The sequence below is a fragment of the Anopheles arabiensis genome, chromosome 2 (assembly GCF_016920715.1).
Source record: "Anopheles arabiensis isolate DONGOLA chromosome 2, AaraD3, whole genome shotgun sequence".
In the NCBI taxonomy this organism is placed as follows: Eukaryota; Metazoa; Arthropoda; class Insecta; order Diptera; family Culicidae; genus Anopheles; species Anopheles arabiensis.
The window spans coordinates 101,863,457-101,887,877 of record NC_053517.1 but is presented as its reverse complement, the minus strand read 5'-3'; the positions used below and the strand labels follow the sequence as shown (position 1 = coordinate 101,887,877).

Below are 24,421 nucleotides of genomic sequence, written 5' to 3'. Positions count from 1 at the left end.
AACGGTGAAAGAAGAAAAGGTAACCGGACGCGTGCGCCTCGCAGTGAACGCTTCGACCACGCACTGTAAACCGAAACGCGAACTGTCAATCGCGCGACCAAACTCTCGAATGCTCTCGTCGGAAGGGAGAAGGGGTGAAAACAACGTTATTGTTTCGAAGAAAACTACATTATTCATAGCCCACCGCTGGTCGGAGAGCAGTAGTAGTTCGGCCAGGAAGATTTTGCGACGCGAGGGTGTTGTTGCACCGTTAATCAACCCCTCTCGCCCCCATCCCGCTGCCAGGTGCGTACGTGAAGATTCCATCCAGAACCGTTTTCTTCGCTCCCAAACCTTCTCCCCGCAGCAGAAAGCAGGAGGTGTGGTGTGTGGTCTCACCACCCTTTGGGCTGAGCGTGTGTGTTTGTGCCGAGGGCGCGTGTGCGTGAATGTGTGTTGTTTCTTATCAATTGTCAAACAGTGGAAAAGCAACCACCACCAGGACCTGGCAGCAGCAGCAGCATTAGCAGCAGCACAGTTTTCGTACACTTCTTGGCCCGCACGGTCATAAGCTCGCGTGTGGTTTACGGGCTTCCGGGAGGGGCATTTGGACGGGTGGCGTGTGTTGTACAAAGGGTACAGGGTACAGAATCTGGCTCTCGGCGTGGTACAGCCACGGGCCATTCGGTGTGAAAATTCTGCCAAAGTGTTGGAAAATCGTTGCGTAGCTGCAGACGCGCAGTGTGCAATAGCAGTGTAAGCATTAGTAATAGTAGTGGTGGTGGTGGTGGTGGTGTGTTGTGTTGTTGGTGTATGCCATTCTCGCGGACGGGCTAACGGGGTTGCACATTAAGGAACAACCCCTTTCCCCTTGCATACGGCGTACGAGTGCAATTGCTCTAAAGAAGGTGACCGCGTGTGTTGGTTTCTTCGCGCTGTTCGGGCCCAAGCAGAGGGAGTGCGGATTGATCAATCAACGGAAAGGTGCGTCATAGTTGGCTGGGATTTTCGGTGTGTGTCATCCCGCAGAAGAGTATTCACGCTAAACGTCGTTGGCAGTGGTTAGAAGCCGTGGACCAACGTCGACCGACCACCCCCTTGTGGGAGGAAATTTCTCGATTGCTCTAGAGAAGAAGCTGGTTGGGGCCAACATTGCGGCGGAACTGTGATGGTGAGCGAAGCGATGGGTTCCGATCGACCGAGGCGATGCTTTCTGGAAGAGAGCTGCTCGGTGTCCTTGGGCTGGCTGGCCGCCTCGAGCAAACACACCTAAGCAGGCCAAGGATTTAACAACTTTGTGCACAGAGGGCAGTCAAGGCAATGACAAAACGCGGATGGTGCCATCCAGCACTCTAGTATCCGTAAGGAAATGGTTTGGCGTTTTTCTCTTTGCATCCACTCGTATCTACGATGCGATAGTGTACGCGGACATAAATTGACCCCGATGAGTTGGTATTGGCCGCAGATTGAATCTGGGGCGCTCTGGCCGACACACACACACACGTACGTACACACGTGTCCATCGTGTGCGCTCGGTGGTGTTGCTCCCGGTCCGTCCCTTTTGTCCCATATAAAGCAGCGCACTTTTACGGGTTGGTTTGTTACATCTTTCCATATCTCGTGCGTTCTTCTCCAACCCCTTAAGCAGTGTGTGTATGTGTGTGTGTGCGTGTTCTCTCCTGGTATGTGCCCCAACTCGCTCGCTCTAATGCCGGTGGGGCGAACGGAAACAACGGAGTGTCCGCACGGGGGGAACACGCGTCTCTCTTTGTCGCGTGCGCTCGCTCACGAAGCAATCTCAGCAGTATCTGCTGGCTGCGTAGTGGTGTGGTAGCGGAGGGGTGGTGGTTGGATGGATGGGGTGGCATTTTCACCCGCGCGCGTACCGAGTGCAAGAAGAAACAATTTTGCACTCGGTACACCGCGATGGTACGGCCACACACACGCGGGCGAGGTTCGAAAGGGAAAGAACACAAAGCAAAGCAGCGCCGATGGGCGGATAAAACGCGACAGAAAGAGGAAGAAGCCAACCAGATGGGACATGTGCACGCGGCTTCTCGAGCTACAGGGCCACTGTTGGTGTGTGTGTGTGCACTGTTGGTGTCGTGAAGAAAAAAGTCGAATAGCTGTGCAAAATGAAATGAACTTCAATGGTGGACTGTGTCAAAGGTCCGGTTCTTAGCTAGTGGGTGAGGCAGGATGGGTGGTCAGCAATGGCTCGTAAGTAAACACCCCCCTCAAGCGAAAAGAACGCTCTTACGTCAGCTGATGGTGTGCGAGCCACGCTATGTTGATGAATCGCACAACAAACAATCCGCCGCCTCGATGTGGGGGGAGGCCCCAGAGCGTTGGTAGCCAAGACGACCACCGGGGAAAACTGTAAACGCTTTGCTTCAATTTTCGTATCAGGAAGTGCTGCTCAGTGCAAATAGATGACAGCGTGTAAAACATGCGTAAAACATACCATTTACTGGAATCATGAAGATACGGCTTCTTCGGCGAATACACACCACACCCGTAAAAGAACAAAAATGGGAATTCCCGGGATAAATGAACGAGGATGAGGTAGCAGCTACATGATCGTAGCAGGGTTTGCTAATTTGCATATCTTTGTTTGAATTCCTAGTAAATTGTAGAAATATGAGGGAGGAGGGTGATAAAACTTGAACGTTATCAATTCGGCGAACCTCCGAAATTGAGCACAAAGACCAGAAGGAAAGGAGGAGGGTCGTTTTAGGTGGTTGTTCGGTTCTCCGAAAATGGGGTCACTGTGTATGTCTCTAACCGTGTGTGATCAAGACGAGAGCGATAGAGCTGTTCGTATCTCTCTTTGTGTTCTAGATATCGTTTTTCCAAGGAACAAGGATAAAACAGTGACAGGGACAAGGTAAAACACGCTTGCTATATTCCCGGGATAAACTCATGAGTGGATGGAAATATTGCTGTCTAAGTGGCGCAGTTAGCTAGAAGTAGTAGTTGCACACGGCCTTCTCGCTGCAGAGACACCTAGAGGACTAGGGCACCCTAAAGGGGACGTAGCGCGCTTCGATGCTGTTGGTTTTATTTGCCTTGATCGCACCTTTTTTCTGCGTTTTGCTGAAACGTTTCGAGCAAGTCATCTTGTGCAATTCCTCAACAAAAGAAGTACATTAGTGTAAGATACTCAAAGGCATAAATTGTTTTAAAAAGAGTGCGCTTAGCAGGAACCGCTAATCAATTGTAGCTGATTGAATATTTATAGCCGCTGAGAAGATAGAAGCAACGATCCTTCGGCGAGTCAATGTGGCGGGGGGTTTCCATTGACCGCGAACTAATCTGGTCAGCCTTCGACTGCAAAAAAAAAAAGACTCGTGGTGCCTCATGGAGAATCGCAATATGGGTACCGAGTCGTGCTCGCGCAAAAGTCGCGTACACGTGTTTGATAATGCGTCATACTACGATACGTCGAAATTAAATTTAGTTGGGCCAAAGCCATACCTAACTGCGCAGTGGCATACTGGATATATCAAAATATCAAACCATGAAAGGATGTCAGTTGCATCTTTTACGAGAATTTGTTAGAATATAAGATACGAAGCTGGAAGAGGGTATAGGACCCGATACAAAGTATTGCAATCAAATCGCAAGGTCCTACCACCACTCCTTCAACTTCTTCTTTGTAGGCACTTCGCCTGCTCGAGGTGTAACTGTGTGTGCGCGCGAGACTGGAATGTTAGTTGATTTCTTTGTGATCATCGCGAACGATAATGGTACGTGACGAGGGGGGGGGGGTAGCAGCACCCAAGGGTCGTCGTTCGCTGTATTACGTGCAGCCGATCTTAATAAGCGATTTTTTGTAGGTGATAAGAATGCTAGACACACACACACACACATGCACATCCAGCTTAGTTGGCTTGTATCCCGCAGCACGAGTACGGGTACCTGATTGCCGCACGAACAGCGTAATTGGACACAGAGCATAGAGAGAGAGAGAGACAGAGAGCAGGTCTACGTTTGAGTTAATCTCGAAACGCACCCAAGACAGACGACACCCCGCCGCCGCATCCCATACTGCTGCTGCTGGTGGTGGTTGGTGGTCGTATATTGCCGCGTGGGGACTCCCTTATCTCTCCGTCGGTAATCGTCCATTGTGTGCGGTTCCGGTTCTCTTCACCCTTACCTGCGGCGGTGTAGCAACAGGGAGGAACGTGTTTTGCACTTGTGATCTTTACCGTCGTCCCGTGTACATGATGGATCAGGTTAGCGTTTGCTTCCGCTTAGTTATCTTGCGAGAAGAAGCCGCCCAGGACGATTGGAAATTCGGTAGCACGCCGCAAACGACGCAAAGGACGATTCAAACGAATGTTCTGTAGGAACGGTTAAAATAGAGAACAACAGTTTAACAGTGTCGCGCACGCGGTATGTTTACTATGCGTGCTCCACTTTCTTTGCGTTGAAGCACTATTTGTCACCAAGTGTCGTCCCCCTTGCGCGTGTTAGGAAAATGGGGCTTTGGTGTGCAAATGTGTAACCATGGTAACGGGTAGGCAAAACCCGCATGCTCATTACCTCGAACGCGCGAGTGCCTTTGCGGTGGCGTGCAGTGCGCCTACATTGAGATCAAAATCGTTTGCTTTCGAGCGCGCCGTACCGCCCCCCCCCCCCCCCCCCTTTATCATTAGGATGCTCACATGCTAAAAGGTGGGGGGGGGATATTGGTTACTTGGGATGAACTAAGCAAATTGCATGGAGTGGCATGTGTGTGTACCTATTTATCAAGCAACACGTGCGGGTGTGTGTATGTGTCGTTTAAAGGGTGGTGAAACATGCTTAAGCGGCGAGAACATCACGATGGCCTGGCGGTCTGGGGTCTGTTGGAGTATCTTATTGATTTATGAACGAAGAACTTTCCTTTGATGTCAATTGTATGCTGGCGGCATTTGGAGCTACCACGTTTCTTTCAAGTGTTGTCAGTTCGATACTGAACGCAAAGCAGTGATTAGATAATTCAAAATAGAGAAGCGCAAACATGATTTTCTCTAACCCCGCTTGATGTTGATTGGAACAAAGAAGCGAAGCGCACGGTTACGTCGCCACATTGATTTGCCAATTATTGCTGGAACGGTTCTTGTGTGTACCTCGCAACCTAGATTCATTCATAATTTGCAGCATTTCGTAACGCTGCTGCTGCTGACGGGGCGCAAACCCGCTCCAAATGAGCAACGTGTTTCTCTTCAGCTGGCCCCAAGCACTGGCCCAAGTCCCTTTCCCACTGGGCAGCGTCGAACTGGGAAAGGAAAACTTTACCAAACCTTCTCTCTCCCTCTCTCTCTGTTGCTCATGCTGGACACTGTCTTCGAACGGGAGCCAGAACACGTTTCTCGAAGAAGAAAGAAAACAAGAAGCAAAAAATACGACGGAAAAGTTCTTTGTCCAGCATTTAATCTCAGACGAGAGATTCTGCAAACACACACACACACACACACCGTGCTCATCTGTGCACCTCAATCTTTTCTCCTCCCCAACAGCCGTGCTTTGAAAACATTTGCAATTCGTGATTTCTTTACCACACTACTGCTGCTCTGAGGGGTGATGGCGAACAGAGAAAGAGCGTCTTCATTCCCTTGTTTCTTCTCCACGGTAGCACGCGGTTTCTATTCCTTCCAACTCCCCAACGGTTCCACGGGGGTGCGATGGACGCGTTCTTTCCAAACAGGTTTTCTACCATAAAACGGCAACAGGAACAAAAGCAAAAGAAGCTTCATCTTGTGGATCGGTTTAGGGAGGTTTTTTTTTTTTGGCAAACTATCGAGGCCACCACCGGACGAAGCGGTGGGGTTGCCAGACGTTGGTTGCATTCTTCTGGTTGCACACACCCCATGGCGCTTTGTGTGACCTGTGAAACAGCTGGAAGAGGAAACAGAGTGTGTTCTCACTGCGCTCCGGGCGAGGTGTAGAAACGGAAAACACCAAAAATTTAATTTTGCTTCGGTTTTCTATCACATTTTTTGTGAAGCTTTTATGTTTGGCCAAGGAGCAGAAATAATGATAAATCAGATGGGCGTTGAATAAATTATTGGAAGATCATTATCTGCGGGGGTAGGTGTAAAACGAATTGATAAGCTGCAGAAATTATTAGCTAGCAATTAATTATTTAACTCTTTCGTGACCTCTTTTTATTCTAGGACATTTCCATGAAACCTTGAAACCGTTACGAATCTTCTTTAAATATTGGCACCCGATCCATACACCCTATCTAATGCACACATGATGCACGAACTCGATAGGCCCGTATGCAGCTGACGTCTATACTGCGGGTGACTACCACCTTGGCACACCTCGTTCCAGTGGGTTCAATTTAGCTCCAAACACATCACCTAACCTCCGAATGCGTTGGCGTCACGTCAAGGTTGATAAATTCGGCCGCCGTACGCGAATGACCTTGCCTTTTGGTGTAATGGATGAATTAGGTTGCAACAAAGTTGCTCCTATCTAATCCCCCCGCGCGTGTGTCTCGGATCGGTACTGATAGCGCAGAAGAAGAGGGAGAGGGAGGCCATCATTACACAGAAACAGCCCAATCGGTAGCTTATAAAGATTAGGAGTTGAAGAATCATTGTCCTGCAGAGAGCCACTACACAATGTGTGGTGATCGATTTGTGTAGCATAATCGCGCCAAATGGATGATTGAGCGCAGTTTGATTTGACTGTAATGTGAGATAGTGTGACGCATTGTGGAAGCCTATTTATGTGGCTTGTTGTGTGCTGCAGCAGTCCGTGGACCAATGCACGGCTTAGTGCTGCATTTAATGCGCAGCACACACCGATCATCGTGTGTGTGTGTGTGCTATGTTTGCTCGTTTCTTGCGGCTTATGTTAGTAAGGTCGCACGGCAGTGGCAGCAGTTTGTTGTCCACCCCCCCGGTTAACTTTTGATGACATCAATTTATTTTCACGCCAATCAGCACGGCACGATCAATATGCCATGCCACACGGCGACCATGTATTGCGTGTTGCGGCGAAAGAGGGCCTCATGCTCATTTACAAAATTGAGCAATTGAGCATTACACACCAACAACACTAAGCGCAAAGCGTACGGGATCGCCCAGTACATTTCAAGCGATTGTATAAGATATTGGGTTTGCGTTGGTGGCGCTTCTTCCCTCTTTGGGGTTGGATTTGCTCAACGTTTTGTGTGGCACACGATTATTATTACGTTTAATTGATAGAGCAGTTCAAGAGATAAGAAAGAGGAGCTCTGGAGCTTTGAGGAACACTTTTTTTGCGATAACAGAGACCATGCTTGATCGTGCGATCTTCATGTGAGTACTTCAGCTAGTGCGTAGCCGTGCGACAGGAAGAATCTATCTAGCACGCGCACATTATAAGACCATTGTTGGGCAATTAATGAACTTCCGGCGGGGTCACATTTATGGAAGAAAGCTCGGACCCCAAGCCAAAGAAACGAAGACCACCGGCGCGCAGAAGAAGAAATCATTTGTAATCCCGTTCTCGTTCTGCCTCGGGACGGTAAATTAACGTGAGAAATATAGCTGAAGCGCTCATGTGCCTTCTCCCCCCACGCTTTAGTGGGTGTGCAACTGTCCATCTTCTTTCCCATGCTGCGTCAAGCAAGCTCGCAAGTCGCTGGATCGTCACTGTCCCCCGCCATCAGCAGAGCGTACCTTATCTCTCTTTACAACGGTACGACGGAGGTGACTTACTTTTATTTGTGTGTTCATGAAGGTTGACGTAGGCAGGTGGGTGGGTGTTGGGGCACCAAACGCACCGATGGAAGAGGCGCAATGGAGATGGTGCTTTTTAGTCGCAATATATTCGCCGGCTTCATTAGCGATTCCTCCCCGGAGCTGCTGCTGCTGCTGTCCAAAACCTTGAGCTCCTTTTTCTGTTTTTTCGAGCTGCAGAGGAGAGGGTGCCGCCACCAGCCATACGAAGCTTCCACAGGGTGTGACACGACACGATCACATCTAGGAGAGGGACTAACTTTTCGGACAAAGTTTTCGAACGATGATTTTAATGTATTCGTGGGGGGGGGGGGGGTATTAAATGCCGCGCGTTTATTGCTTTGTGTTCGAGTTTGGATTTGGAGTTTTAATGTTTGTTTGTTTAGTGTATTCCGGTGCAGAAATCTATCTTTGTCTTGGCCACACAAAAAGAACCGTCTAAAGACAGTCTCCTCCGGGCTCTGTGTGTGTTTATTTGCACAAACAGCGTGGAATCGCGTTATGCATATTTAAATGGTTCTGTTTTGCCATGCGGGTCGGGTGCTGATGTCTGTCGGGCGGTCGGTCTCTCGGGGTCTGGCCGTTGTGCACAGATGGAAAAGATGCATCGTTTATCATGATGGGGGGTGACACATGATCGTGTCTGCCTCGTCTCGAGCCCTGGTATAGCACGAGCAATTAGATCTGTTTGTTTGTTACATCTTGGAATTGGCCCCAGCCGTTTGTGTCCCCTTCCTACTAGCGGTTATTGACCGGGAAAACTGCACGATTGAGGACAGAGGAAAAATGTGTATTTAATAATGAAGCTCTGGAATGTTCTTTCATCGCCGTGCCTGGAACAAGACACCGCCGGAAACGGTTCTTTATGGGGGGACGGGACAGCAAAAGTGTAAACAGTGTAAACGGTGTGATTGGTGTTTTGATTGAGCGAAGCGATCGCTTCCGCATGCGTTGATGCGCGACAGCTGCGACGATTGCAATTGAATGTTAATAATACTAACTAGTGTTTCGTTTAATTTTCCCTTCAACTTTTTTCCGCAGGAGCTGCGTGTGTGTGTGAATCATCCGAATTCGATGCAATGATCGTGTAACAGCACTTGACGACGCCGCATTCTAACGGCGATCATACACTGAACATCCCGACATTCATTCTAATTCACACACCACCCATACTAGACTTGCTCTGCACCCTTCTTGACCCCGCTGGAGTTGCCACAAACACAAACAACAGTGGTGAAGCGCTGATCGCGCAAGGAAAATTTCATTTGTAGTGACGAAATTAGGGAGTACGAAAAGCAGCGGGATACGAACGCCGCGAACAGCACCACAACACAACCAACACAGCAATGGCCAAATTCAGCGGGAAAAAATGCCGCCTGCTGACGGTGATGACGCTGACGGTGTTTTTCTTCTTCGTCGAAATCGTCGTCGGCTATCTGACCAACTCGATGGCCCTGGTGGCCGACAGTTTTCACATGCTCGGTGACATAGCGGCGCTAGTGATTTCCTTCCTGTCGATTAAGGTAAGTGTGTCTTGCCAGTGTTTGCACGGTACCGCGGTAGAATTTCATCGTTTCCATTTTTGTCCTTTTGTCGTTACACAGATGTCGCCAAAGAAATGGTCCAAAAACACGTTCGGTTGGGCGCGGGCGGAAGTGCTCGGTGCGCTGGTGAACGCAGTATTTCTAGTGGCCCTTTGCTTCAGTATTACCATCGAGGCGTGCAAACGGTAAGATTTGTTCTGGGGGAACAACGGTGATTTTGGGAAACGAAGCAACTTGTACTCAATATGTGTCGTCTCTGCCCGTAGATTCATCGAGGTGGAGCACATCCACGAGCCGGAGCTGCTAATTGCGGTCGGTGTGATCGGCCTGTTGGTGAATCTGCTCGGCCTTTGCCTATTGCACAGTGAGTGTTTTGAACGCAACAGCCGCGCGCGCCAATGTGTCAGTCTCAGATAACGACGGCTTTTTTATTTTTTCCTTTTTTCCCAGAGCACGGTGGAGGAGGCCACATTGGACATTCGCACGGTGGTGGACTCTCGCAGGCAAAGCAGATAAGCGGTGGTTCGCATGGCAACCTGGGCAACACGGACGACAATGAAAACAAATCATTCATGTATCAGCAGGTAAACGAGAGCATAGCGCCAGTAGGAGGAGGGGGACTCGGTGGGCGGACGGGCAGTAGTTAATCGCTCTCAGTTCGTTCGGCCGATCGATAGTGGATCGATACAGTTGCAATAGATTGTATGTGCGTCAGAGAAGGAGGTTAGGAGGTTCTTTTAATGGTCGGTTAAAAAAGGAAATTAGATGTAATGGCAGAAGCTATTAGCCTTTCGATACAAAATTTAGAGAGCACTCCAGTAATCTGCCCAGTTATTATTCCTATATATAGAAGTAGAGCTTAAGAGGACGTACTCGTTGGTATGTGTGAGTCGACACCATTATAGCCAAACAATCAATCACTTTCAACATTCACTTCAATCGATAATCCCCTCCAAACGAACAATATAGCATCATAATATAGCGGAAGTGGAACGATACATTTACTTTGTGGGCATATTGCAATCACAATGTGTTACATTTCCCGTCCATTTCAAGTAGTGGGGCGCGTTGCATTCACCCACGGGTTTGATGGATCGTTCAAACAGCGCTAGCAGCAACCCTGTTTTAACAGCCCTGTTTTAACAGTCCTTATTTTTATGCTTCCTTCCCGCAGAACGGTACGGCGGCGAAAAAGACTACTCACCACGGACACTCCCACGACTCCTCGCAGATGAATATGCGGGGAGCGTTCCTGCACGTGCTCAGCGATGCGCTCGGCAGCGTGGTGGTAATCATAAGTGCATTGGTAAGTGTGCCCCCCATCCTTTCGCTTGTTTGCGAACTTTCAGCCCGCTAACGCGCGCTCTCTGGTATGTTTTGCAGATTGTTAAGTTTACCGACTGGAAGTACAAGCTGTACATGGACCCGGCCCTGTCGGTGCTGCTGGTGGCGCTCATCCTCAACTCGGTGTGGCCGCTGCTGCGCGAATCGGCCCTCATTCTGCTGCAGACCGTGCCGACCCACATACAGGTCGATGCGATCCAGCGCCGCCTGCTGGAGAAGGTGGACGGTGTGCTGGCGGTGCACGAGTTCCACGTGTGGCAGCTCGCCGGCGACCGTATCATCGCGTCGGCTCACATCCGCTGCCGCAACCTGTCCGAGTACATGAAGATCGCCGAGCGGGTGAAGGAGTTCTTCCACAATGAAGGCATCCACTCGACCACGATCCAGCCGGAGTTTGTCGAGATCGAAGCGCTGAACAGCTATTCGGGTAAGGGGGTTTGTTCACAATCGCCCTGTTTATAATGGCGTTTTGCAGGATGATTTACATCGTTTCGTTTTCCCTTTCTTTTGTCGGGGACAGGTTCGGACGGATTTTCGAACAGCTTGAATGGCAGTGCGACACAGGACTGCTGTGCCCTCGACTGTCCGACGACGGACGAGAGTAGTTGTATCAAAGCTACATGCTGCCAAAACAACAATAACATTAAGGTAGGTGTAGTAGTATCCCCGCCGAATGTGTCCCATCAAATGTGGTGAACAACAGAAGACACGTTTCGATCAGTCCCGTTTGCTCTCATTCAACCGTGACGCGACACGTTGCCTTTGTGTTCGTTTGTGTGTGTGTCTGTCTGTCCAATGTTTTGTTGATTTGTTTGTGAGTTAAGATTGAACTCGCCGTTTTCCAACGCATTATTCTTATGTTTTCTTTTTCTTTTTTTTCGTTTTTTCTCTACACTTTATGATTTCTTCACTCCCCTCCTCCTCCCCATACGTGTGTTGTTATGGCGCTGCATGTTGGTGATGGGGCTCATGGTTTTGATGTGCATTGTTGTTGTGTTGCCCTCGTAAACACGCATACTCGAACCAAAAAACAAAAAACAAACAAACCCACGCGCCCTTCTCCCAACGGCCATCCAGCCGGTGGTGGTAATCGATAAGGGTACGGCTGGCGGCACCAAGGAACCGTCCGGCAGTAGTAGCGCCTACGAAGGCGACCAGCCGGCAGGGTTGATGATGGCGGGCGGATCGAGCGCTACCGATGCATTGCTACCTGGCTCGGGGCAGAACGCGCTGGAGAGCGAAGACGAAGCGGACGAGTGAAGAGTCGAAAAAGAAGGAGTAGAAGAAGAAGTATGCGCACACACACACACGCAAACTCACACACTCGAAGTGATGGAGGGTGAAACTAAAATTCAACAGTGGAGAAAGATAGGAAAAGCTCGATCACTTTGAGGACAGGACGGTCGCGACACGGCACGGCACGGCAAAAAAACGTTTAGCAAAGGTAGCAAATCGTGTGCTTGGTGTGAGCAATTCCCCTCGTCGGTACACTTATTGTCTCGACCAAAAGGCAACTTATGCTGATTATATGTAATGAAGCGTGTCGAGAGTGGTTGCGCTCTATTGGTTCGGCAGTTTGAGCCACCAGAGTCGTCTTGGTTTGACCGGCTGTTCTGGGTCGACAGGATGTCTGGAAGAAGGGCACTAATTGTGAACTGAAGAGAAAGAAGCATAGGCAAAAGAAACAAAACAGAAGGAGGGTGTGTGTGTGCGTATGTGTCTACATAATTTAAATTATTCACATTCAATTTAATACTTATTTGCTCTGCACATTCACTGACCGCCAAGGAAAAGAGTGTTGCATATACCGACGCATGTTGGTACAGAGAGAGAGAGAAAGAGCGAGAGAGGTATTATATTAACAAAACTTTTGTGTGTACAATTTAGCTTCCACTATATTTCGATTGACCTTAGGAGAAGAATTTTTATACTTTGTTTTTTTTTTTGCGTTAAAACTCAATTCACAAACCGCATGCACAGCATGATGATGGTGCAACAAGGTGTAATTGACCAACGGAGTAGAGTATAGGGGAGCAGTGGAGTGGAGGTAGCTTGTAAGTAGTGAATATTGCTCAAGCCGGACGCGCGGCATACAGGATGTGTCCAAAAAGGTGTTTGGACGGAAGTTGTGCATAGCTTTTGTGAAGTTGAATCGAGCCACGTGTCTACCACTAAGAACGTGTTCAGCAGCGCACGGTAAACTGTGAGCGTATAGTAATTGCGAATCACCCACATACATATATATACACACACGGTAAGAAGTGTGAGAAAGACTGGAAGTGAAATGATATAGTGCAGGAATGAAACTGATGTAGAGAAAAGAGCAGAGATACGGCTGCTCGAACTCCCCTCACATTTATCTACTAATCGGTTCCGTACTAAGTCGGCGTTTCCCAAGCAGACAAAGATGATACGAATTATCATAAAAATGAATAGAAAACACTCAATTGTTGTCTCTGGCAGATTTAGCAGCATATTTTCAAGAGAAAATAGGCACAATGAGCATAGGGACTGTCTGTTTTTTTCAATAGTATAACGACGACGATTGGACTATAACTACCTCGACAGTACAAAGCGTGTTGTGGAGTCAGTTTTGTAGTATTATTTGTGAAATAAAACACACAGACAAATACAGAATGGACCTTATTTGCTCCGATTTAATTCGAACGCTAGAGAAAAGCCACTGGAGGTGGCACATTGCACGCTACTTAGCGGACGGAAACCAAAACCCTCACCACTCCGTTTCAATCAAAGGATAAGGAATGTAATTCAGGGGAAGAGGAGAGCATGATGCGTCGCGGACAAACCACAAGTCTGCGTTGCGGTTTGACGCTTTAAATGCTGCTTTACAACAACATTGTTACATTGGTGCCGTTGCCTTTGTGTTGTTGTTTGGTTTGGCTTTTCTCCGGGCCAGAAGAAGAGTAGTGTCTCGTGGCCGCCGACACTATGCCAAGCACAGACCGCTGGCTGGATTTGGGCGAGAAATGTACATTATGTGTAAATGCTTCCCTCTCTCTCTCTTTCTGTCTCTCGGTGTTTTATGCGTTCCCGGCCAATGCACATCCTTTGCGTTGTGTGTGTGTGTGTATGTGTGTCTGTCTGTGGTTCGGTCCATTGTCTGGTTCGAGTCTCAGCCACTCGTCGAAATGTGCAATTTGCGCTGTCGCACTCTCTCTCTCTCTCGTGCTGCTGCTGCACACTTGCTCCACCGACATGCACCCCAAAACGGCGGGAGTTAGGATGGGAAATGAATGGGTTGGCAGAACGTGACGGGCGAATGCAATGCCCTCCCCCCCCCCCCCTCCCATGCAATATAGAATGCCCCTGATATAGCTCTCTCTAGCCGCTGACTGTGTATGCGTTCGTATGTTCTCGCTCGTCTTCCTGTCTGGAACGGTCTGGCCCAGCAGCCCGCCTCGATTGCCCCTTCACATTCCTCGGTTCTCCTCGCCGCCCTCCGTTCCCCGTCGGTCGTGTCTAGTGATGGGAAAAATGAAGTTTTCGTCGGAATCGATTCCGGCTAGCTCCGAAGTTACCGGGAATCGATTCCGGATAGTAGATCCGGATTCAGCTTTAGGTACCGATTCCGAAATTAGTTCCGAAATTGGTTCCTGAATCGGCTCCAGAATCGAAATCGGCTCTGGAATCGGAATCAGCTCCGGAATTGGTTTCAGAATCGAAATCGGCTCTGGAATTGGAATTGGCTTCGAAATCAAAATCGGCTTCAAAATCGGAGTCAGATTCCCAGGTCGATTCCGTTTCCAGACCCGATTCTGATACCGGAACCTACTCCGATTCCGGAACCTATTCCGATTCTGGAGCCGACTCCGATTCCGGAACCTATTCCGATTCCGGAATTGATTCCTAATTCAACTCCGGAATCGGCTGCAAAGTCGGAATCGATCGGTTCCGGAATTATTTTCGCATACGGAATCGGAATCGGGTAGGTCCGACTCCGCGCTCCCACCACTAGTCGTGTCGGTTGCATCCCAAATGCATCCCAAATATTTCCCGTTCTGGTTTGGAGCACTTTCCCGGCAAACCGCGACCGTTGGGGAAGGTGGGGGGTGACCGAAGAGAAGGAATGCGTTTGCGCAGACGAAGGACGAAGCTTTTGTGCAGTGGCAATTCCGGGACTCTCGACCGGTAAAGGAAATGGGAACACACAGCACACATACACATGTGATGCCTTTTTGCCCGTTTTTTTGCACCTTTCTGTGTGTGTGTGTGGGAAAACTATTGTATTCTAATGCATTTATTAAAGGAAGTAGTGCACTCATTAGCTTAGCACTAATTGAAATGGTGAAGAGGACGTTGAATTAAATTCAAAATCATTACATCCTTCCGCTTTCCGAGTCCCGCCGTATCCTTCCTGGTCCTTGCTTTATGTTTATTAAATTTAAATTTCCTCATATAATAATGCCAACCCAATCAAAGTAGCCCCAGTCCGCCATTCTTCCCTGTTTGCTCTCTCTCTCTCTCTGTGGAGAAGGGTGTGTGTGTCTCTGTGGACGTGCGTCTATCAAAACAACGCCTTGTCGGAATCCGCCGTACGCCTTTTATCGATTGAACACAGTCGCGATGGTAAATAAACAACATCCGGCGGCCGCCTTCTGGCGAGATAGAAGTCGCTTTCGGAAGTAGTGCACCGGCACTGTCGCGTCTGTGTGTGTGTGTGTGTGTCTGTGTGGGGCGGTGTACTACCACCCTTTGTTTACTACCCAGAGCTCTCTCGGTTGCGGCACGGTTGCTTGCTCTAGCCCGGTTTATGCACTGCGCCGGCGGGTTAAAGGGCTGGTCACAACCAACTCCCGTGGCCGGCGTGGAAGAGAGAAGGTGGTTGATTGGTGGAAACGCGAACACTAAAAACCCGATCCCGAACCGAACCACACGCGCCCGGTGGGGAGTGGTGGGAAGGGATGGGAAGGCACTTTTCCCACTATCCTTGTGTGTGTGTGTGTGTGTTGCGGTGTTGGAAAAAGGGTGGAAAAAGTGTGGAGATGGAATCACACTTTCCAGCCAAGCGCGCATTCCACCATAGCATTGGGGGGGTGAAGTAGAGTTGAAGGAGGAAAAGGACTTCATCCCGACAGGGCCAGTGTGTGTGTGTGTGTGTCTGTGGCTGGTGGTCATGTGTCATGCACCGCGCGAGACGTTATGACGGCGAAATGCGCTTTGCGTGTGTGTATGGGCTGCATATGTATGCAGTTCGGGTCTTTTCCGGTGCATACAGCGAAGCGTGTGTGGTGCGCGCCACCCCTGGCGTGTGTTTGTGTGTGTGTGTGTGTATGGCGTAAAATTGGCAAAACGGCACAACGGAGGGCATTCGCGCGAGTGCCAGTCGAGTTGAGAAATCGCTCTGGCAGTGCACTAGCGAGCGCCAGACTAGACGGGGACGCCACCGCGTGTAGACCACCACCCTAGGAAGCGCCCAGAACGGCAACGGTTGTTTTCCCGGCACCCAATTTCCGCGCCCCCCACGCTCCTCTGTCCAGGGGAAGAGGGAGAAGGGAGAAGAAGAAAAGGGGACTGTTGTGTCGGCTGGGAATGTGAAGCACAAAAAAAAAAAACTGACAATACCCCGGAAATAGTAGGCCTGGAAATTGAACTGTGTGTTCGCGTCTGTGTGTCTGTGTGTGTGTGTAGTTACCGTGCCAATAGAACATCCATTTTGTTTCGTGGAAGAAAAAATACGAGGAAAGGGGATTGATTTTTGCCCGTTGAAGTAAAGTGCGGGTTAGAGACTCCTCCCGTCTGGCGCTGCCCGCATTTGTTTGAATGTGGTGTGGTGGTGGTGTCTGACTGTTTGGTGAAAAGTGACCACGTTTGAATGGTGTGGCCCAGCAATGAGTGAAACGGTAATACTTTCGAAAACGAGCTCCCGCCAGCGGCCACCGCAACCCACGACGGGGGCAGCTACCGCCGCAGCCACGACGAATCCCTCCCTCGGTGGCAATACAATGGTTGTGGGCGGCAGTGAGTCGGTGGGCCGGTTGGAAAAGCTGGCCAGCAAAGGAAAGGCCAGCAGTGCTGCGTCCCTGGCGAGGGTGAAGGAGCTAGTGCACCGGGACAATAGCCGGCTGGTGAAGGATCTGATGGCGCTGTTGGCCATCCGGGAGGCGACCAAGGAAGTAGTGGCATTACCACCAACACCACCACCACCACCACCACCACCGCCGCCACCGTCCTCAGCCGCACAATCAAACAGCGACGATGGGGCGGGAAGAAGAACAAGGAAGCCGGAGCAGAAAAACCGGCCGGGCGATGATGATACGTCAACGGCGACACTACACGACGACGGCGAGGCAGGCGAAGCTTCTGGGACCAAGGCGGCGGCAACGGCGGCTGCAGTTGCATCACTGCTGCATCGCACGGCAACGAAACAGTTTTCGTCGCTCGCCGGGGAAATTATAGCCATTGCCGACGACGACGACGCCGACGACGGGCCCGAGCATGAGGACGACAGACCGACGGCGCGTAGTAGTAACGCGAACGAAGCAGCAGCAGCAGCAGACGAGATACGAGGCACCGGGAACGATGGCGCGATGATGCTGCACGCAGACGCAGCAGCTGCACCGACGACGGACCTTAGCACGACGAACGAGCGGCCCACCGACGACGAGGAGCGGGAAGAGCTGGAGAAGCTGTTTCCCGAGCGAAGCGAGCAGGATGCGGAAAAGGATGAAGTTTTTCCTGCTGGCCGGTGGTGGTGTGATCAGCAGCAGCAGCAGCACAGCGGGGCAACAAAGACTGAGACGGCACGAGACGACGGCAGCAAACTGCCGCAACGCCCTAAAGTGGGATGTGTTCTGTCTGGGCCGGTTTCGCCAGCGGAAGGTGCGTGTCTGGTGCGTACGGCCGGCGCCGGCACACCCATACCACCCGACCTGGGTGCAGGAGTGCAGCACCACCACCATCACCACCCGCCGGCGGTGTCGCTCACGCTCGAACAGAAGCTGGACAAGCTGCTCGACAGCGTGGTCAAGATCAAGGCGGACATGCACCGGCGTATCGATCGGCTCGGCAAGCGGGTCGAGCAGATCCATCTCGACGTGCAGCTGAACATCGACAGCACGGACCGGGCGCTGCTGCGCAACGACCTGCTGCTGATTGGCATTCCGCACCGCGAGCGGGAAGACCTGCAGGCGTGCTTTCGGGCCGTGTGCCGGGCGCTCGAGTACGGTGAGCAGGACATCCCGCAGGTTGACATCCGGCGGCAGCGCGTGACCGGCGGCTCGTCGAACCGTCACCATCCGCCGCCGAAGCCCGGTGGTGGTGGTGGTGGAACGGGTGGTGAACCATGCCCACCGCCGCCGGCACCGATCGTGGTGGAGTTTATGTTTAAAACGCTGCGCGACCAGTTCTACCGCGCGTACCAGGCCAAGCGGGTGCTGCGCCTGTCCGACCTGGGGTTCGCGAGCGAGCGGCGCTTCTTCGTCAACGAGGTGCTGACCAAGTACAACCAGAAGCTGATGGCGGAAGCGGTGCGGCGCAAGCGGCTCGGCCTGCTCCACTCCGTCTACACCGTCGACGGGATCGTGTACGTGCAGCGGGTGGCCGGCGAAAAGGGCACCAAGGTGACCAGCTTTTCCAGCATGAACTGACTTTGACTGACTTGAGTGAGTGCGGCGCAAGCACGCTGAAAATGGTGTAGAATTTTTCATATCGCGAAGGAACACAAGAAACACAGGGGCTCGACATGATACTAACCAATTCTTACAAAACACGCAAAAATATGCTGCCATTTTAGGGAGAGAGAGAGAGCGAGAGCGAAAGCGAACGATTGGAAAACGAAGCATAAAATAAGGAAACACGATGCAAGATGCAAACAGGCGCAGGCGGAACAGGAAGGTGAAGTTGTAAGAAAGCGATTTATTACCACTATTCTTCTACTTGATACAGAACAAATAAGATATGTTGCTAAAAGAGAGAGAGAAAGAGAGCGAGGGCAAGACAGATATAGTATTACGATGACGTTCAACTATATTACGGATAAAAACAAAAACTATATGAAATTTATATATATACAACAGGTAGAAACCGAAACAGAAAACACAGATACATAACGATAATGTTATTGGATAAAATAGAATAACAACAGAAAGAGAGAAAGAGAGAGTAACAGAGAAGAGAACGTATAGAGAGACATATTGAAGAGTTATATTTTACTGTACTCCAGGGAAGGAAAAACGCACTAAAAAATCGAGCCAATTGGCAATGTGAAGAGATATTCCAAATACGCCACTCCACCACCACCAACTCCGTGAGAAAAAAAAACCTAGAAATTTATGAAACAATGGTAACATACAGCATAAGCAGCATATATGTTAAAAGAGGATGAAATAATTTACTAACTGGTGAACCGTATTTGTGGTATATTATGACCGTGTAGTTTTATTTAACGTTAGCCAAGCTCAAGTGGGCTAACATATACGATTACGAACTGAGAGAGGTAGTCAGGGGAGATAAATAATACTTAAACCAAGCAAAAAAAGAAACAGGAACTGATGAAGTTGTGAGATGCGTTATTAGCTGTGATGATACAAAAAGAAAAAAACAACAACGGACATTTGATTGTGTGAAGCGATGCAAAGTGTGCAGAAGAGGAAACACCATTAAAAGACATTAACATGAGATAAGAGATGAAAAAAACGACGATTACCGTATCTAAGTTAACTTGGGGCAGCCGGACGAAAGGGGGCGCAGCTCAATGGCTAAAACAATGAAAGGGAGATTTGAAACGATTTACGAATTATTGCAATTAAAAGACTTTGATTGATGGAAAGGGAGGAAAAAAAGGTAGTGAAAGAAGCAAAACATACAAAACACAATGGAAACTCGAAAGTAATATAATGTTGCATACTTGCGATAGGCTGTAACAGAAGTATATAGTATATACACAAATATATATATATATATTAAAAACAAAGCTCTAGAAGATTATGGATATGAAGAGTGGAGTAGAACAGAAGCAAAACTCACATCTAAACTAAAAAAGAAAGCAAGAAACGAGAGAATGGAGAACGAGAATGGGAGGTCATATATATTGTCCTTACTACTTATTACTGTAACACACACACTAACACACACTAATCGTTGTTGTTCGCACACATTTCAATTTTGAATAATTTGGAGCTATTATGATTGATGTGTATCGGGGTTTTGCATACAGTTATGATGGAATTCTTTCCCCTCGCCATGGTGTGTTTGTCACTAACCATCCCCCCCCCCTCCCCCACGGCACATACCCGACACATTAGCGCGCACTATTAAACGCAAATAAGGTGAAAATGTTTCAAAAAAAGGGCAAACTGTTGATAGTGGATCGATCCCATCCTCCCGCTAGAGCAGCTCGTTCGAAAGCGGGCAGAGTGTTTATTTTATTGTACGTAAAAAAGATGAGCACAAAGAGCATAAATAGCATGTAGTGTAGGGTGTTTATGTATAATTCTGTTATTTTGTTGAGCTACTCTATCCATATTGAATTTATGTTAAAACGTGTGAAGCACCACGTGAGTGTGTCGCGTGGTTCTGCGAAGAGAAGGGGAGGAAGAGATGTTCGAGCGAAGAAGGAGAAAACTGCAAATCCAAACAGACTATTTAAGGCTGAATCTCTAATAATATACTTAAAAAAAACGAGTACGAGAAAATACCAATACCAGATTTAACAGAAAACAGAAGAGCTCTAAACTTATCGAAATCCAATAGGAAACACAGAACAGACAGACGTATTTGAATATTAACGTTTTCCTACGAGATACAAACAAATTGACTGATACTGATACGCTGCAAACAAGATTGTGTCCTTTTTGTGATGATGATGATGATGATGATGGAGAAGAAGAAGAAGAAGCAGATAAAGCTGAAAATAATAATTTATGAATCGGCGGTGTAAGCTCGTGTTCGTGGTGACGACGTGAACAACCTCCCCCGTTTTACCGTTTGTTGTGGAAATTATATTTAACGTGTTCCGGGCGGTGGGAAAATTCGTCCAAGAATCCCCAAAAGCACCACGTGCACAATAATTAGAGAGAGAGAGAGAGAAAACGCGAGGAGCCACGTGGAGCAAAAAACAGATAACAAATCAGGAGTAGGCAGAGCACAGAAGAAAAAAAACTCTAAAAACGCATAACGATAACAGTAGAATCCTTCCAGAACCATTCCAGCTAGAGTGTAGGAGCGAAAACGATAAGAGAAAGAGAGAGACAGATAATAGGGATATTCATCGTATTAAACATAGTATATATTATATATTCTATCAAATGCCACTAAAAAACAAACAAAACAATACAAAACAAAATCTTAATCTATATCATCAATCTCATCTACTCCAAACATTTTGCGCTCCAGAATCGATTTCTCCATTCCTTTTGCGGATTATTCAAACTACCTTTTAGAAAAACAACAAAACTCGTGTAGAAACGACAAAGGAGGCGCCGCCACCATCGCCGCGCCGTATCCGTTACTTGGTAGTATGTATACAAGATTGCATTAGAAACGATCTAATCTTCCTCATTCAACATCCGACACACACACACACCTACTCAGACCCATTCACATTCTAACAGTGATCAGTGAAGAGAGAGAGAGAGAGCGAGAGAGAAAATAAAAGTGAGGGAAGTAAAAGTTGAAAATGATTGTAATAAAAATCCTACCGGACGAACCGTTTGTGAACCACGTAGAATGCACGTTTTGGTTGGACAGTATTGGCGTTTCAATTACCGAATCCTCCGTATCCGAAACTACCCTTCGAATCCAGGACCAGGAACTACCAAGTCTAACTTTACATATTAACGGGTCTTTTCCCCATTTATTGTTTGACAATTTTTCCAGAATCAACCATCCTCGCCAACACCCTCACCATTCTTATGCCGCCAAAGAAGTTCTAGAAGCGGGAACGATGTGGAATCGGGTAAGAATTGCGCATGTTTTCCCTTACGCATTCACTCGCCATATGTTAATCCTTCTTCTCTCCTGCCCAAGGTTCCCTGCTCGATCAGCACAATCAAACAGCATCGAACGATGATGCGTTGCCAAAAATCACTGTCTGACAGACAAATCCCTCCACAAATGCAGCCAACAGCACCACCACCACCACCACCACCAAAAGCAGCAGCAGCAGCATCAAAACCCTTTTACCCATCGGACCGCTCAACACCACCAGCGAGCAGCGGCAGGCGACGAACGCACCGGCCACGCTAGTAGTAGTGTCGTCTGGCAACAGGCCGACGGCGGCAAGTGAACGAAACACTCCAACCAGTGTGAACCACCACTCCTCCAGCCATGATCAAACCATACCGTTGCACATGCAATCTAGTAGGCTGTATCAAAATCGCCGCCTTGGTGGCGCAGGACCAGGAACAGGCGTAGTAGGCGATCAGTGCGAAAAATCACCGGCGGAGGTGGAGGCAGTGTCCAAATCGAACGGTGAATTGAGCACATCTGAAGAACAGTCGAGCGAAAGCGGCGAACAACAGCAACAACGGTTGTATGGGCTGTCGTCGGCGATGCCACCGGCGTGCAGTTTGCTGGAGAGCTACGTCACCGGAACCGGTTCACCGTTGCGCAATCTGTACTGCCAGTGCAAGCACCATCACGAGGCGACACAGTGAGGTGTGCGTGCGTGTGCGTGCGTGTGAGTGAGTGTTAGAACAAATTGAAGAGTTGTGGAGAGTTCTATTTTAAAATGTTTTTCCTCGTTGAGTTTTAATTGGTAGCCGCGGACAGATGCCGCCAGACAAACAAGCCGAAGAAGAACCGTTGAGCGACAAAGGGGATTTGTTTTACAAATTGTTAAATAGTAGTTGGTAACCTTTTATCCATCCCACACAAACACATACATTCACACGCACACACACAGACACACATAAACGCAAGGGGAATATCTGTTCTGGTAAGAGGTTAACCCCGGCGGACACACCGCGCCTTCATTTACTCGCCTTCAGGTTCAGGTGTTATGAGCGAGGGAGGAAAAACCCCCAACGGTTCATAACCCCCCACACAGAGATACTTATTTAGACCCCCAAGCGCAGCAGGATGGTTTTGCGTATATTTTGTGTTACGTTTTTGCATACTAAAAAACAGGCCAGACATAATTATATGTATATGTGAGTGAGATAACAGGACAACAAAAGAAGAGGGGGGGGGGGCGAGAGTTAGTAGTAGTTTTGCGGATGATGAGCATAGTTTTACACATACACGCATAAACATATATTTAGTGCGCTGAGAGCAGGCGATGGGGGGCAGACACAGCTGGAGCTCTGTTCGCCGGGTGGTTTATTTTGCAATCGCGACTGCGGGGGAATAAGGAGGGGATATTTAGAAAAACGAATTTCAAAGCCTCGGATGGGTGGGTGCGCGGGTTTGGTGGGTTCCGGCTTTCACAGATCACACACACTACACTATATCGTTGTACTCTTTGTATCCTATTATCTCTATTTATCGTTTAGATGGATACACCACTAACTATAGCTTGCGCGGGTGTTGTTGCGTTGCATAGGAAAAGCGAGACGAAGGAAGCGCGTTGAAACGCAACAGGGTTAGGGTCAATTGAGGAAGGAACGTGTTGAAAAGAGCATTGAAAGCGAAACCATCGTTGTTGTAGCGTGGTGGTGTTTTCGTAACCACGTGGTGGTGCGACGCCATCTTGGTGTAACAATCGGCTAGGAAATTGCTATGGTAACCGGAAAGAAGCTCGTGCAGATCCAGGAACCATTTCCGAATGATTTTTATATTAAAACATACCCGCACAATTGTGTGTCTGCATGCGTGTGTGTGTTAGAGAAACAATCGTTTTGCTACAGACGGAGTTTTTTTGCGAAACGTTGAATCCGATGGTACTACAATCAAACAAACACAGAGAGAAAGAGAGACAGCTAGGGGCGAAAGAAGTGGTGTCACACGTTTACTTAATCAAACTGCAGCGAATGCGGGTTTTTGTCTTATGAAAAATGGCACATTCTCTTTCTGTGGAGAGCAGTATTGCAAAATCGATGTGTATGTGTGTGCGTGTGTGTGTGTGTGTCATTACTTTCGTTGAAATGCGATTGATTGCGTCCGGTTTGGTGAGGGTGCGTGATGAAAATCAAAAGAGAGCGGAAGACACAGGGCGAACAAAAACTCAAGTGCAATCACCATCGCTCCCACAAACCCACACAGCCACAAACACACACACACTCAATTACATATATTCCACCACCTCACTGTGCATGGGGTGGAGCCGCCCGGTCGGTCAGTGGTGGTGAGCCCCCCCCCAGCAGCGGGATGTTTGTATTAGAATAATCTTACAGTGAAATTGTTTTCTTATTGGAAGCCAGCGTAGCATAGTGAAAATATTACAACAGCAGGAGAAGCAACAGCAGCAGTTAAGATGATTAACGTGAAACTTTAGAAATGATAGAAACCGCAAAGGTTCGAAGGTACGAAGCGATTGAGTTGGGAAGGGAGGGAAATCGTGTTCTCTTATCTCAACAATATCTCGGCTAAGAAAGGGCAAACAGTTTGCAAATCAAATGAGCAACGTCTTAGGGAGAAGAAATAAACAAAAATAGGATAATTTTACGCAAAGGAAAGCGAACGGACATGCACAGGTGTGTTCGTTTGTGTATTCGTTTGCGGTTTGGTGGTAGCGAGCCTTAATGGGCGCATACGCTGCCGGTAAAGTGCTTTGCCGTTAGGAGACGCTCTCCGGAAGCCGGAAGCGAAGGATGGTTCAGTGCGAGAGGAGCAGCCGCCGCCAATAAACGTTTGAAAGAACACATAGCCGTTACTGGTCACATTAGAATTTGCAGGCGCATATGCAAATAAAGCAATGCAAATCATACAAAT

General features: G+C 48.7%; 1 protein-coding gene across 4 annotated transcripts; it reads left to right on the top strand.

The window, feature by feature from the left end:
* The first annotated feature begins 308 nt into the window (after positions 1 to 308).
* On the top strand, positions 309 to 24,416 carry LOC120897211 (zinc transporter 1). Of its 4 annotated transcripts, none has more exons than XM_040301886.1 (9): positions 309 to 735; positions 8,745 to 9,226; positions 9,308 to 9,432; positions 9,514 to 9,611; positions 9,698 to 9,831; positions 10,422 to 10,553; positions 10,631 to 11,018; positions 11,112 to 11,239; positions 11,669 to 13,232. In XM_040301886.1, the coding sequence occupies exons 2-9, from the start codon at positions 9,050 to 9,052 to the stop codon at positions 11,849 to 11,851; spliced, it is 1,365 nt and encodes a 454-aa protein (XP_040157820.1). In that variant the 5' UTR covers positions 309 to 735; positions 8,745 to 9,049; the 3' UTR covers positions 11,852 to 13,232. The 4 variants fall into 4 exon arrangements, with proteins under 4 accessions (XP_040157820.1, XP_040157821.1, XP_040157822.1 ...); XM_040301887.1 differs by lacking the exon at positions 309 to 735 and adding an exon at positions 747 to 963; XM_040301888.1 differs by lacking the exon at positions 309 to 735 and adding an exon at positions 4,057 to 4,217.
* Positions 24,417 to 24,421: the final 5 nt, after the last annotated feature.